This window comes from Embiotoca jacksoni, unplaced genomic scaffold, assembly GCF_022577435.1.
Source record: "Embiotoca jacksoni isolate LCO1_2020_lvr unplaced genomic scaffold, fEmbJac1.0.p SCAF_3, whole genome shotgun sequence".
Classification (NCBI taxonomy): Eukaryota; Metazoa; Chordata; class Actinopteri; family Embiotocidae; genus Embiotoca; species Embiotoca jacksoni.
Window position 1 is genome coordinate 10,573,359 of NW_027185381.1, and position 15,649 is coordinate 10,589,007.

General features: G+C 39.4%; 2 protein-coding genes across 2 annotated transcripts; both read right to left on the reverse strand.

The window, feature by feature from the left end:
- Window positions 1–4,648: 4,648 nt before the first annotated feature.
- Window positions 4,649–5,572, reverse strand: LOC138205835 (galanin receptor 2a). Its single transcript, XM_069162131.1, has one exon. The coding sequence runs from the start codon at window positions 5,570–5,572 to the stop codon at window positions 4,649–4,651; it is 924 nt and encodes a 307-aa protein (XP_069018232.1).
- Window positions 5,573–9,113: 3,541 nt separating this feature from the next.
- On the reverse strand, window positions 9,114–11,229 carry pthlhb (parathyroid hormone-like hormone b). Its single transcript, XM_069162953.1, has 3 exons — window positions 11,106–11,229; window positions 10,804–10,919; window positions 9,114–10,240 (listed from the first exon to the last, which is right to left on the reverse strand). Exons 2-3 carry the CDS (start codon window positions 10,902–10,904, stop codon window positions 9,850–9,852), a joined length of 492 nt encoding a protein of 163 aa, XP_069019054.1. The 5' UTR covers window positions 10,905–10,919; window positions 11,106–11,229; the 3' UTR covers window positions 9,114–9,849.
- Window positions 11,230–15,649: the final 4,420 nt, after the last annotated feature.

Below are 15,649 nucleotides of genomic sequence, written 5' to 3' on the forward strand. Positions count from 1 at the left end.
CTCACAATGTATCTGCAATTAGTTCGCATCGGCCAATATAGACTCACCGAGCACTTATTAGGATCATTTGTATACCTAATGGCTAGTCGTGTAGCAGCAGTGCGCTGCATAAATCGTAAACTTTAAGGCAGATGGGCTACAAACAGCAGAAGATTGTATGGGTTTAAGTATCGATTCAGTATTGATTAATCATGTTTTGAATGCCACTGGCTGAGTATTGTGTTGATCACATACATACCTTCATGGCCACAATTTACCACTTTCTAAAGGCTACTTCCAACATGTCACCAAGCAGAAGTCGTCTCAGTTCACTCAACTTCAGTGTCTTCCCAGTCAGCAGCTCTGAATAGAGTGGAGCATCTTTGGGAGGTGGTAGAACGGGAGATTTGCAGAATGAATGTGCATCTGACAAATCTGCAGAAATTATGTGATGCAATCATGTCAACATGCACCAAAATCTCAAAGGAATATTTACAACATCTTGTGGAATCCACCAACAATTGAGGCTGTTTTGAGAGCAGAGGGAGGCCCCACCCATCCAGTATTATTGTTGTGTTCCTGATCAAGTGCTCCGTGAGTGTAATAACCTGGTCAATGAATTGGTCTAGCTCAACACACCAATTTTTACTGTTTTTACTGACATAATACCGAGGAATAAGAATGAAACTGTAACTAAAAATATATATCTGGAGGCGTCATGTTGTTGCAGTGACTACCTCTTGTTTTTTCAGCTTGTACACCCTGGAGGTGATAGACAAAGACCGATGCAGTTGTTCCTATTTGTTCAGTGAGGTGCTGGAGGAGTTTAAATCTACAAACGCTCAGTTGTTGCATATTTTTAACATTTAATGTGTTCATTATCAGGAGCAATATTAATGCAGTAATTTCCCTAAAGGCAAACCATACTGTTTAGCTTTTAGCAGAGAGATTCATGGTAATACATTCAAGGTACTGCTGTACATAAACTAACATTACATCTGTAATGCAAATATTTATCTTTTTCATTGAGCAAATGAATGATTAAACTGTGCCAACATTTTTCAAACACACCAGATTGTTCACTCTACTCTGATTTTACAAGATAACGATGAATAAGTTGTTATTGTTGTTAAATTATTAAATGTCAATCTGTCTGGAGTGGTTGCTTCATGTAGTGACCACATTAAGGAGTTTAAACTGACAGAATAATTCAATCACAGTCTGGCAGGAGCTCCAGTGTAGCTGTTCGGGAAACCTCCAGCCATTATAGAAAATGTTTAATTGCGTGCTCTGCTGGGTTTTCCTGACTCAGAGGTATCGCTGGCAAACATTCACGTACTATCAACTTTATACAATTCTCCTGAGGAAAGTGCTGACTCAACAAACTTTGAGGATGGGCAAGTCCACAGAACAGAATAGTTTGTATCTTTGTACATTTTGATGTCACTGTGTCACTAAAAGTCATCAGAGAAAGAAAATTATCCGTCTACCATTTCTGAATTGACCCACATGCATCTGACCAAGTGTTACGCAAGACTTAAAAGTCAAATAATTGATGAGCCTTTGATAGAGAAAGTCTTACTGACATCTCATAGTGGGTGGTTGTGGTTTACTGGACTGTGTCGTATTAAATCTGATTACATTGTTGGGTTGTAACTGGCTCTGAATTTTGTCAAATTGGATTTGGCTGTTCAACACAATGATTTGACTATTAGTTCATTTTTTTAATATAAACTATTGGGTGTTGTGGTCAACGACACTCTAGTCTGGGCCTCCCTCCCTGTTTCTTCCACACTCTCCACCTATTCAACACACTGCCAGTGACCTGTTCTGAGGACGGATGGACTTGACATTCAGGTGCACGTGGAGGCCGATGCAGAGTGTCCACGTGGTAACACCGAGTTCTGGCCCGCCACTCAGAACCTTAACCTCAGCGCTGGGCGGCAGCTTTGCTCGGGTCGTTTCAACCGTCAATAATGTGTAAAGTCACCCTATAATCTCAATCGCTGACGGGTCGCCAACAGATGATTTAACTCATTGACTTTCACGGGGCAGCCCTTTTACATTTAAAGGTGTTTCTAACATTTTGTCCAACTCTCCTACATAGACGAGGAGGGGCAAAATATTAGTGTGACTCGAGTATATATTACATATGAAGTATAATCGCATCAACTGGACTAAAAAAACTCATTTAGAGACTTCATTTGGATTCCAAGTACCTGTGCCTGGGACATGTCAGCGTCCTCTAGCAGCTCTAGAGCTATTTTGATAATTGATTGCATTGCATTTCACGGTCAACAGTCATGAGATGACGGTTGCTTTAATTGTTTATGGATAATCCATTTTTGTAATATGTAAATGTGGTTACAGGACTCCCTTTGCTGAGCAATCTCTACACTGGCGTACATTTAATAATTTTACTTGAAGCGTCTGAGTACGTGTTTTTTATTGCCCCAACATATCTGATATGCTGATTGGCTATCGGTCTGACCGGTCTGTACAAGTCAGGCCAGCTGCCCTTGCTCTATGCTAAAGAGAAGGGCAAAAGTCAGGGGGCGAGCTGACGGAGGGTGGGGCAGGTGGTCTCCTATTACCGCAACGGCCGCCAGAACTCAGCCAGCCTTGTTATTCCCTTTTCCAATCCCTTTGCTTTCTGTATAACTACAACACAGGCCACGCTGCCCTCTGCCTTCTCCTCTCCCGCTCCAAACTGTAGGCTAGTGGCTGCCTGAGACAGGAGTGTGAGCACAGGTGTGTGCTCTTATTTGATGTGTTTGTGCTGCTGGTGAGCAAAGAATGTCACGCAGAAGCTGTTGGTGCTGCTGTTGATCCACCCAGTGGGCAGCCAACAGCTCCTGAGGGATTGAGCTAATTTTTTAAAGGAGCAGTCATCCCTAAAATAATTACAGTTGGTACTGTTTGATTGTGTAATAGGCACATTATTAACCCCCAGTGCAAAGCTGACTGCATGACCTTATTTCACATGGGTATACATCCAGTGTCGCCACAAAATCCTGTGATAGCACAAAACCTACTGAACTAAATATTCCTGAGAAGTGAAACTACTCTGAGGAAAAATCTAAGTTAAATTAAAAAGAAGAACACCTGTATTTACAAGATGAAAAGTGAAAATAGCCTAAAGATATCTAAAACAACATCACACTTACAGCACAAGTCCTCAATTACAGTTTGTGAATGCTTTCGCTCATATAGTTACAATTCCTGCATCACAATTATCGATATTAGTGGTGGTGCCTCACCATTTCTTTAGTCAGCATCTTGTTGTTGTAATGTTAAATTTAATATATCAAATCTCAAGTGATACCCTCGAACAATTGTAATCGCATTGTTAGGGATCAGAGTCTTCGTCTGTCTGGTGTGAGATTTCGGACGACTCACACGAGATTTTGGTTGTTGAGATGTCATTTTGATGGCTCACTTCCGTGGTATGAAGGAGACAGGTGGCAGCTTCCCCCACGGTTTTTCATTACTCGTTCTGTAGTGTAATGCTAGTGGATCGTACAGCTCACATTTAATGGCCTTCCTCCGACAAGGTAGCAAAACTCACTGAATGATTTACTGCTTTTGGAAGAATAAGTGCACTGTGAATTGAGACTAGCTTTACTCTGGAGTACAAATCAGTACAACCACGCCTTCATTACACTTAATGAGCACATCGTCAGATAGACACGCTCTCCGGTCCTGTAGAGGATATGTTCAGGACTTTGTCTTGGTGGCGGGACAGGTGAAGGGACAGACTGACTGCTGACAGCACTAATCCAGCATCACTGACTTTTATCCTCACTGAATATCCAAACATTTGGAAAGTGTGACAATGGTGCTGTTATAGAAAAGATAAAGTCTCAGTTACTCACCATAACAAAAAGATATTCTTGCATTAATGAAACACACTTATTTTGTATGCTTACAACATCAGCTAATTCATTAGACAAATCATTTACCCACATTAAACAATTATTAATATATCTAATTACAGTTGTCTGAGAAGATAAAAAGCATTTCATAAAAAAGGATGTTCGTAATGATGGTGTGGGAATAGAAGAAATCCTGTGAATAAACTGGTACACAAGAGGCATTAAAATGCCACAAAGTGATTCATAAGGCTTGTTATCATTTTTTAGTATGTTAAACAAAATAAAAGGTCTAAGAGACAAAAATATCTGCAGCATTAAAAAGAAAAGAAGCAATAACACTTAAAACTGTAAATTGAATTAATGCACTTCCCAAATCAAGTCACATTTGTAATTATGTTTTAAGAATATACATATAAAATTGCAGCAGTATTAAGGTGGTCATCACATTACTCTTAATTCTGCAGGTTTAGGTTGGTAGTGATGAGTTAATGGGAGTAGGCTTACACAGTTTCACTAACAAATAAATTACAAAAAGAGATAAAACATTTAGAAATTCCTGCTTTTTTGGGTGGGGGTGGGGGTGGAGGGGTGCAGTGGATAAAGAAGTCTTGTGTTGTTCACTTTTATTTCCAGCTGTTTTTATATTTATACCACAAACTTGAATAGAAAAACTGAGTTACTGAAAGTAGCCACTAACTTCCTGAAAAGACATCCACAAAAACAGTTATTTTTGTCCAACAGTAATTGGAAAAAAAGTGTCAACAGCTCATGATGCGCAAACAAATCAGTTGAATTTAAAGGCTGTCAGTGTTGACACTGATGACCTGCGGCTGCACTCTGTTCTTGTTATAGTTAAAGAGCCAGGCTGCCCTCCTGTGGCGATAGCGCTTCGACAGCAGCACATAGAGCACTGGGTTGATACAGGGGTGCAGGTACTGGAGCACGGTACAGATAAAGTAGAACATCTCCCAAGCCGGTCCATGACGATACAAGCCCAGGTACACACAGAGCTCCAGCACATAACCAGGGAGCCAGCACATCGAGAAGGTCCCAGCAGCCAGGAACACCATGACAGAGGCTCTGCGGGTGTTCCTGGCGCTGGACACTGACATCACAGGGCTCTTGTGGAGAAACAGAGCCAGGCGGACATAGTTGAAGGCGATGACCAGTATTGGAACAAAGTAGTAAAGTACAAACTGGCTTAGGACCACTTGGTAGTGGTGCTCATGAATGGTTGGAAGGCAGAAGGTGAAGTTTACCAGGCTTGGGCCTGAGCTCTCTTTGTTGGCAAACATTCGCAGAGGCAGGCTGATAAAGAAGCTGAGAGCCCAGACCAGGACAAACATGAGGATGACCAAATCCATGGTGGGCGGCTGGTAGGGGTTGGTGATGATCATTGCCCGGGTCATGGACACAGCGCACAGCGAGTAGGTGCTAGCTGCCAGGCTGAAGGCTAGCAGGAACTGGTAGATCTTGCAGGAGGTGTCACCGAGAGGCCAGGAGTGGCTTACAGCGGAGTGGAGGGTGAAGGGGATGAGCAGGAGGGTTAAGAAGTCAGCCAGAGTCATGCTGAGTAGGAGGATGTCCAGGCGGTTCTTACGCAAGGTGTTGTACTTGGCAAACAAAGAGAAGACCAGCAGGTTGGCACACAGCCCAATGCCCAGGATCACACCGCACGTGCAGGCAAAGATCAGCCCATAGGTATTTGGAACAGACATGTTTTCACCGGCTTCACATCACCTGTCAGATTGTTTTAAAAAAGAAAACAAATCATGTATCAATTGGTCATTTCAAATTTTAGCTGCTTACAGCTTTTCAACTGAGATCATGTGATACTTTTCTTTGCTTCACATTTTTGGGTTATGGATTGTTATGAGACATTATTAAATTTTTCTTACATTTTATAGACAAAACAAGAGATTAACATAATCTTATTTAATAATCAATAAATAAAAATAAGTTAATAAATAACTGACACATTAAACAATATTCCCTAGTTACAGCTCTGTTTGCTAGTTCCTGTGAAAGAGTAAATTTGTAAACCCATGAGTTATAGAAACGTATATAACTATATATGATGTAATATAACAAAAACAAAAGGGGAAGAGTATACGGATAATAGTATGGCTCACTACTGACCAGCAAAATGTACTTTTAATAATATTGAGACAAAACTCCCACTTACTCAAAGTTACATGTTCACTAGACAGAGTAGTTAACAAGTACAGTTGAAAACACTTTAAAATGGTGTCAGATTGATCATTTTGAAACACTCACCATTGTTGTTTCTCAGCTGTATCTTCTAGCTCGTGTCTGAGAGCGAACCATCCTCATAACGTAAACTGGAAAATTCTCTTTTACTGGTTTCTATCCCGTTAAAAAGGACTGGACAAGGGAGAGGTGGCAGCCTCTTAGGACTCATTGCAAAGTGTAATTGCTGAATATGGAGGGAAGAAAGGCAAACATTACTTGGACCAAATTGATTCTGGTTGATTAGGTTTAAAGAGAAATGACCTCTGGCCAGCTGCTGAGACAACAGTGGCGTCCTGTGCATGTAGTTGTAAACAGATATTAGGACATTTTAAGGGTTTATTAAAGACCCCACATTTTAAATTTGTATAGTGTTTTTTTTCTCAGTCTTGATATCCGTAGGAAGATATTTTTGTGGTTTTAAGTACTAAAACACATTTCAGTTTTAGATCTTCTGTCATAACCTTCTCTTTAGAGCTTTACGAAGACTAGGCTGTTTTGTGTCTTTTTCTTTAAGGTGCTTTGATATCAATCTAATTGACTGACAGCGAGGGTAATTACAAAAACGTTATACTTACTGTACATAGCCTACTCCAAGTGTTTTATAAATACAAACCTGGTGAAGAGCAATAAGGAGACATCGCATCTGCTCTCAGTCCGTCTCTTCTTTCAGCGCTCTCCAACAATGACTTTCCATATTTGCACTCGCTGTCGATTGCTTTTTTTTTTTGTTACCTTAATCCCTTATCTGGCTGTGTTCTTTTTTATAACCTTTTATTTTCTTGCGGGCACCAGTCGCAACTATTGCTTCCCCTTCAGCTGTGGCAAAACAACGCAAAACAACCATTGCTGGGTGATATAAAACGGATCACTGCAGATGACTTTTCTTATAACTCAAATAAGATGCATGATAGAAAAGAAATCTTAAACTGGACCCCCATGTTTTGTAAAAAACACACCAAATAGGAGGAGTAGAGGTTCGAACACCTAAAAAAGCAAAAAGGTAGTGTAGTAGGTCTATAGAGAAAAAAAAATCTACAGGGAAACTGATTAGATCTATTTATATATCATTGATAACATGATTGATAACAGCTTTGTGGTGTGTTTTATTCTATCGTAACAGTTACATATTAACTTTTTCTAAATGTGGAAAAAGTAATTGACAGGCTACTTTAAATTTGTATTAAAACTACATAACTACAACTATGTCAAACCATATTATCAAACCTTCCTTAATTGTTTATACACCACTTATGAGGAGGAGGACTTATAGTTGTTAAAAGACATTGAATACTTACAAATGTACTTAGGTCTCTTTACAACTGCTCTGCAATGTGTTATAAACCATTTCATTATTGTTTTATAATGCTGGTCTTATTAAATTTTAAATAATAGAGGGTTAAAGTAAAGTGTTACCCATGTAGTGACCTCTCCTGACTTGTTACAGCTTTGACTTGTCAGCTCTCCCCCTCTATCTACAGTATGAAGATGTTGTTTTTGGTTTATATTCATGCTGTATGAGCAATATTTTAAAATCAACACCACTAACCATCATAAGATGATCACTCGTCAAAGAAAGAAAACAGTCCATTGATTATGTTCTCTGTTCCTCCCCCTCTATGGAGATATTAATGCTTCTCTCCCTTGTTTGATTGATTTCTCCAGCGTGAGCTGCAGGCTCCTAACGGTGGCTTTATCAGGCTTTCCGCCGCATTTATGACTCTGTGTCAGCTAATGGTCTATGGTGTACACTGCTCCTCTTAGCACAGGATATAGCTGACGTTGATGCATTTGCTAACCTCTCTCTGTCTTTCATTCGGTGGCTGTTAAAATGCCACATGTTCCCAAGTGGGACATAAACAGCTCTGTTGTGTCCTGTCCAAGTAAAGAAAATCAACAAAAACATGTTTTTATACTATCACCTTTATGATTCATTTTAAAACCCAGTTTTGACCCAAATGTTCAACCAATTCATTTCTCAGAGCAGGAAGTCCTTTTTGATACAGGAAGTGTAGAGACTGGCTCAAAGACCTTTCAGCATAGCAGGTAGTTGTTGCTGATTGAACCCGGGTTGTGTGTATACAGGTTTATTCCTTATTAACTTAAGAGTTCAGGGGAAAATGAGTAACTAAACATGTTGCAGATTAATCAGCTTTGCAATCACTGTTGTTGTATTGATTTGTAGTAATTTTATTAAAGCTGAAATTAATTGACCATCAATTAAGTGATAAACAAAAACATTTTCAAATTTTTTTATAAATAATTGTTTTGATAGTTGTCTTTTTATGCAATATTGACAATTATTTCCTTCCTCCACATTTTCAAATGTGAAGTTTGATGCTTTTTTTGTCTTATGACAGTAAACAGAATATGTTTGGATTCTGGTTTGTTGTTTGGACAAAATAAGGAGTTTGAAGAAGTCACATTCGGCTCTTGTGGTCTTTCACTGACATGTCGACAGAACCAAGTACTTCATCAGTCTTGAAATACTCAGCTAATTAATGGACGATAAAGATAACTGTTGCAGTCTCCTTCATAACAACTACAGGTCTTCGATGTAGAACAGCATTCAGTGTATTGCCATTCAACCTCTTTTCTAACAAAGTTAGCGGTCAGTTCCTCCTGTGACTACAAATACCTAAAATATAAAGTACATGTAGTTATTTGACAGTGAAAAATGTCTAACTAATCTGACATTAGTGCTGCAACTAACATAAGTCTCAGTCTAAAATCCAAAGAGATTTCATTTAAAAAAGCATTCTGTTAAAAAATATTGATAAACAACTGAAAGGATCAAGCAATAATCAAAATAGTAGTTGCTGATTGATTTCTATTAATTTGACCTGACAAATGTTACTTGATAAATGAGTTTTGCCCTGCCTGTCTTGAACTATGTACGGCTGGTGAATAAAGACACCATGAATCAAAATATATCTAATGGCTACATATTTAATGTTTGATTACTGGAAACCTGTACAGTATGCCCTCAGTGCAAGTGCAGAACATCGTATGAGTCTGGTAGCCCCTCACTCGGGCTTATTCTATAAGAATAAACTATTATGTAAAAGGAAGGGAGTGGGTTTGATGATGCATCCAATAAGTTATAAGTCCAAGGAGGGAAAAGAAAACAGGACCATCAAAAAGACGCAACCACATAAGAACATTTACAGGATGTCACTAAAGTGCATTATGGAATTTAGTCAGCAGCGCTGTGATACATTCACAAAATAAATATACATTTTCAAAGTGAAATAAATTATGGCAGAACCATTTGAACAGATGTATTCACTGAACAGTTTGTTGTGACTTTCAGTCCGTGATAGTTAACACACAGAGCCAAACAAAAGCAGACCACTCAGCCTCCCATTTTTTGTGAAGTTATTGTATATACAGTAGGAAATAAATACTTCCCCCTATGCTCTACTCGTGCACACAGCTGGTTAGAATTTACATTATATACCATTGTTTTGAAGTAAATCAGGGTTACAGCGGTGTAAAGATTCTCCAAATAAATATCGACCTATGAAGACGTGATGGTGAAAATCCAAGAAGTGTGAGATTGTTTTAACACAAATGTACAAAAGTTGCAAAATATTATCGTACAAGCACAACCTCGGGGCCATAATCTGACGTGACTGAGTCGGGTCCAGTCCGAGTCTGTCCAACCTCGGTCAGTGTGTGTCAGTGTCGTGTGCAGTACCATATAAAGGGTACTGGGGGTCTTTCAGGCAGGGGGCTGCGTCCTTCATGGCCCCTGTGTTACGACAGACCGTGCTCTCCTCCTCTTCTTGTCGTTCTCTCTACGCCGCCCTAACCTCACCTTTTTTTTCCTCTTGGTCGCCACTTTAAGTGGCTGGTCCTTATAAGCCAGAGCCTTGTTGGTCTCCTGGGGGAGGTTGGGGCCCTCCCTGTCCAGCCTGAACCTGTCAGAGAGGTCCTTGGTGGCCCCGGGGGGCTTCTGGTGTAGAGCATTTCCACTGAAGGTTTGGCTCGGGGTTCTGCTCTGCACAGGTGGTGTGCGCTCATCGGCCGTGTGCACCTCCTCCAGTAGCTCCTGCAGCCACATTCGGCGCTTGAACTCCTGTATGGAGCGGCCCTTGTCATGCATCAACTGGGCGTGGCTTACTGACCTCCTCCTTACCACAAAAAGTGACACAACATGTGTTAGAAACAGAAAGACAGTGGTGAAAAAGCTACAGGTGCGATTGGGATACGACCATCCTGAAACCAGGTGAAGGCACCACATAGGTCATTTTTCTCAGACTATTAGTTTTAATCTCTGTTGCTCTCTGATTTCTCTTCATCACTATCTTTTCTTCGGTTAACTGTCATTGAACACTCCAATGAAATGTCATTGAACACCACAGCGCTGAGTTTATGCATGAACTAGTTTTAGAAGTAGTGGCAGCTGAAATTTAAGGTCAGGCTTCAGGAAACCTCAGTACAGTAGGTGGCAGCATAAACAAGTCAGAGAGCTATCAGTGGTCTGAGCTTAAAACAGACCTAAAACACAGAAAACCTCCGCTACCTTAATTTGATATGTCCAGTTAACTGTAGTGGTGTTTTTTTTAATCCACACAAGAAATCTCTTAAAGCTTTTCTTTCATCTTTTTTATTTACTAATGAGCCCGTCTTTAAAGATTTCATTCCCTTTAAATATTTTTCTAATGTTTTGTATTTAAACATGAAAATAACTCACGTTCTGTTACTAAGTGCATCGACTTGTCTCCCATCAAGAGTCACTGGGGAGCACAGCAAGAACACAGCCATCCACTGATGAAGCATTACTACAGAGCACATCCTTGAGCCAAAGATCTGAAGAAAACAATAAATATTATCAGTCACTTTTATGGATTAATCAACACTTTATTTTATCAATTAATACTTAGCTCTTTGTCTGCTTTTCTATTGTAGATTTCATGTGAAAACTGCAACAGTTCTTGGGTAACTTAGGTCTCCAAAGGCAGTCAACAGTAAACTAGAAATCAAGAAGAAACTTACATGGTTGGACTTTTTTCCAGTGAAAATCCACAAAAATCTCTTAATAGATGATCTTCTGACAAAAATTCACAAAATAATAATAAAAATTATTATGCCAAATACAATTTGTCCCGCTTCAGAATTCATGTCCGGATCCATTGGCGTAAATGCAGCCTGGGGAAATCCCCTCCAAGTCTGCTCCATTCATTTTGCCTCCCAACAGTGTGTGTTGAGCTATTTATTTCTTCCCAGTGTCCAAATTAAAAGAGGGATAAAGATAGAAAGAGCAGCAGCCCATCAGCTGCAGAGCTGCCCCTGCGCTCAGTCCTGCAGTAATCTCATGAAGAAGAACACTGAAGCATCATCTCTGGTGGTCAGAGCTGGAGAGCAGAGCTGAGAGGGGTTTCAGTCCAGCACTGTGAGTGAGCCTGTGTGAGAGAAAGTCAAACTCCTCTTTGGGTGAAGATGCATTCACTACCTCAGCCCCTACCCATTAAGTCTAGTCCTAACACCCTGCCCAACCTCCCAGCCCTCACTTCCCTCCCTCCCTCCTCCAAACCCCTCACACACACCTGCTGTGACGTGAAGCTGCTGCCCATGCAACATCCAAACCACCACACAACAAAGATTTATATTTTTGATCAATTTCAAATCATTTTCGCCGTACTTTCAAAATAACGTGTTGTAATAATTATTTCAGAAAGAGGTCAGAAATGACAGGTGTGCACCATCATAGGTAATCATGGGTTACCAAGCGGAGAGTGAACAGTATAAGGGAAGGGGCAGGGTTACTCCAAAGTAAACAGCCAGGCCTAACCACTTTCCCAGGGGAGAATGACCATAACCTCAGAGAAACCCAACCCACAGCCTCTCACTGCAGACCATTCAATTCACCTCCACTCTGCCTCAGCAAACCAGCTCACCGCCAAATGGTTACAGTGGCTTCTGAGGTATCTCTGATATTCAGCTAATAAGGAGAGTAGAGCTTTGCATTGAGGCAGCTGTTTACAATCCCAGGTTTACTGGGTATGTTTAGATGTTGAGCTTCCAGTAATTTTAGTGGAAACAGAATAAATGTACATGTTAAACCTCAGTGGTCTCATGTGGCTTATAGAGCATGTATTTTTAGTATCACATTGATTGACAGATGGCTGCATGCCTCAGTGTGGTAGTGTACGCAACAAGGAGTGGAGTTTTTTTTTTTTTTTTTAATATATAATGTAATACCTTACAATTTTAGATGGTACATTTCTTTCATATTTTTTCCTTTAGCTACTTTATTTGTGATTTTGTGTATGTCTGGCACATCATGATAAATATATCAATTCACATTTACTCCAAGACACAAGCACTTTAATAAAAAAAAGACTAGTGTTTTTTGTTGCTGCAGTCAGGCACTAAACCACAAATGTTTACCTCATGGTGGCGCTAGTGAAAAAGTCATAGGATCACCAAAATCAGTAGGATTCTTCATCCGGGCAGTACGAACGTCTGTACAAATTTTCATGGCAATCTGTTCAATAGTTGAGGAGATATTTGAGTCTGGACCAAAGTGCTTGACACTCCAGTAACATGGCTAAAAGAATGCAGTCTTATGTAAAATGATTTGCAGTCTGTCATGTTTCATTTTGATTGAGCTGAGGACTCTGACCTCCGCACTTTCCTCCAACTGAGAAACTTGAATCGCACAGCTGGCAAGTCCATTCAACAATCCTGTTCGGTACCATATAAACATGTTGTTAGTTCAAACTGCATAAAATGTTTCTAGACCCAAAGACAACAGTCAATGTGAAAATGGATGTTATGTGTACTCGGGTTCATGAGAGTCTCTCATTTGAGTTTGAAGTCAGTTTAGGTCTGGCAGCACATTGTTCTCAACCCAGTTAAATGTTCCTGTGATTCATGTCTGGGTCATGACCTGAAAGCTGGGTTTGTACAAAGTCTCGAAAGTTTGGAGAATGATTAATCTCACACGGACTTTTTAAGATTAGGAAAATGCTTGAAATATAGAAAACTGAAATATACGACTATATTCAAAACAAGCTAGTGTTTCATCTACACAGTCATTCATCTAAACCAAAAATCTGTATATTGTCAATATATTCTTGTATTTAAAAGGAGACAATTGAGTCGTCATATTTGTTTATTGTCTCCTTGCGTTTCACAAGAAGTGGAGTAAAGTGGAACGGAGATAGATCGACTAACAAGGGAACTAGATGTCACGAATGCTTGCACACCCTCTGACCTTTGACGTGTGCATGCATGTACATTGAAGGTGGTCAGCTAACTAGTGTACATGCTCATCAGTTACTAGATAACTGGTGGGTTTCGTTATCACTTTACAGAAAGGAAGGCGCACTGCACAACCTACAGAAATACAATTAACGTGTATACCGAGAATATTAAAACCTGTCTGTTCTTTGACACCATCAACGATTCAAAGGTTTCTCTCGTGTTCACTCGTTTTTGCTAGATTGCTAGATGACGTCCTTTGTTGATCCCTTATTCTAGAAATAAGCAAGCATTAAGTTAATGGTCAAAACACATCATCTAAATTAACCTGAACAGTTGGTAAAATACGCAAAGTGAAAATATATATATCGATTGCTGTGGGTATAAAGGAAATCTTTGAAGCTATGTGACGATGAAGGCTTCCAGAATCTGGACATTTTTTCAGGTACCTTGAAAGGCTTGAAAACTGCTTGAATTTGACTCATAAAGTTGTACAAACCCTGTGAAAGACGGCAGAACATCCTTTGCTGATTCAATAAAAGAACAGAAATGTCTCCTCAAACTATTTCCTCTTTATCACAATATAATATAATACTTTCTTTATCTCTGTAGACTTAGTCTCCTTTTTTTCAGCCATGCTGATAGAGCACATTTGTGAATGGCAATATCGGCCTGTGAGACCGTCAGTCCACTACTTTGGTCCAAACTGAAATATCTCAACATCTTTTGGATGAATTACCTTGTAATTTCGTGCAGACACTCCTGAATGAATCCCAGTGACTTCAGTGATCCTCTCATGTTTCCTCAAGCAGCACCACATAGCTCACATTTGTGGTTTTGAGTGAAATGTCTTTTCACTTAATCTATCCAATTATTGGAAGGATTATTATTGGATGAGTACCATAACATTTGGGACGGACACTCATGTCCCCCTCAGGGTGAACTGCATTAACTTTGGTGATTTCTTGACTTTCATCAAGGTCCAAATGCTTCTTTGTCCAGTAGTTTGGTTTATGACCAAATTCCTGAAAAACTAATGACATTCCCATCAGCCACAATTTGAGTACAAAATTCCATCACTTTGTTTTTTGTGCCAAATAGAAAATGCTATCATGCGAACACGCTATACTAAGACGGGGAACATGGAAAACATTAAATTTGTTCAACTTTGCAGCATAGCATTGCCACTGTGAGTTTGTTGGCTTGTTAGCAAGAGCCTGCAATTTTGCAAAATTTCCATGATTTTTCCACATATTAGGTACTTACAGAAGCTCTGCTAAAGATATTACAATACAAAGTAAAACTTTCCAAAGAAAACTTCCTTTATCAAAAGAAATAACATTCACATTCACAATCAGCAAGGCTCTTCAACCTCTCAGCATCCAAACAAACCACGTACCAGTTCACCAGAAAAAAAACGCAACAACTGCAAAAACTAGAAGTGACAGGGTTTATGGGAAATGTTGTCTTACCATGAGAATGAGGAACGTTAAATTGATTTTATACTTTGACTAGCATTTCTGTGATGGCCACTATGCTCATTATTGAGGCAAGTGATTACATATGCATTTTTTTTAGGTAGTAGTTGCCAAAAAAAATTTCCTTCAACTTGCAATTTTTTGCTAAGCACCACAATTTGAGTACAAAATTCCATCATAATATTTAGGGAAAGCTGACAAAAAATTCAGCATTTTTAGTCAAAACAATCACAAATTAAGTCCTGACTACAGGCTCTGAGGGGTTATGGTCTCTAAATTATTTGTGGACAGGTAGTTTGTCCAGACAATGAATCCAGATTTAGTCTTTTTTCATTCCCTGTAGGTTTATTTTTAGACTTTTTTTTTAAAGCACATTGCTGAATGTTTTCACTCTTTGTAATCATTTTTACTTATCAGCCATGGTAGAACTCAGCAGCATGCCTATTCTTTACCTTCAATATTATCTAGATGAAAACCTAAATTATTAGCCAGTGCTTGTTCACTCTTTTTAAATTAGTCATCTCATGTCATTGTTGTATTGATTTTGGCAATTGCTAAAATGTTGAGTAACTGTTTTTAAAAGTATTTTTTAGAAAGCTACACTGTAATGTACATACACTGTAATTGTTAAAATATTGACATTTAGTATTTATGAGATGATCAAAGTGAATCTAGTCCTTTCAAAATCCCCAGTCATTTATGTGGGTGCCCTACCTAACTGTTTTACTGGATGGAATAACTTGCATTTCTCCTCATGAATAAAACCCATAAATTATTTCTATGTGCGGTGATGATTAGTAGAATCACTTCAGGCCAGTCTGGAGACCAGTTGGTGGTGAATTACTTAATAGAGGG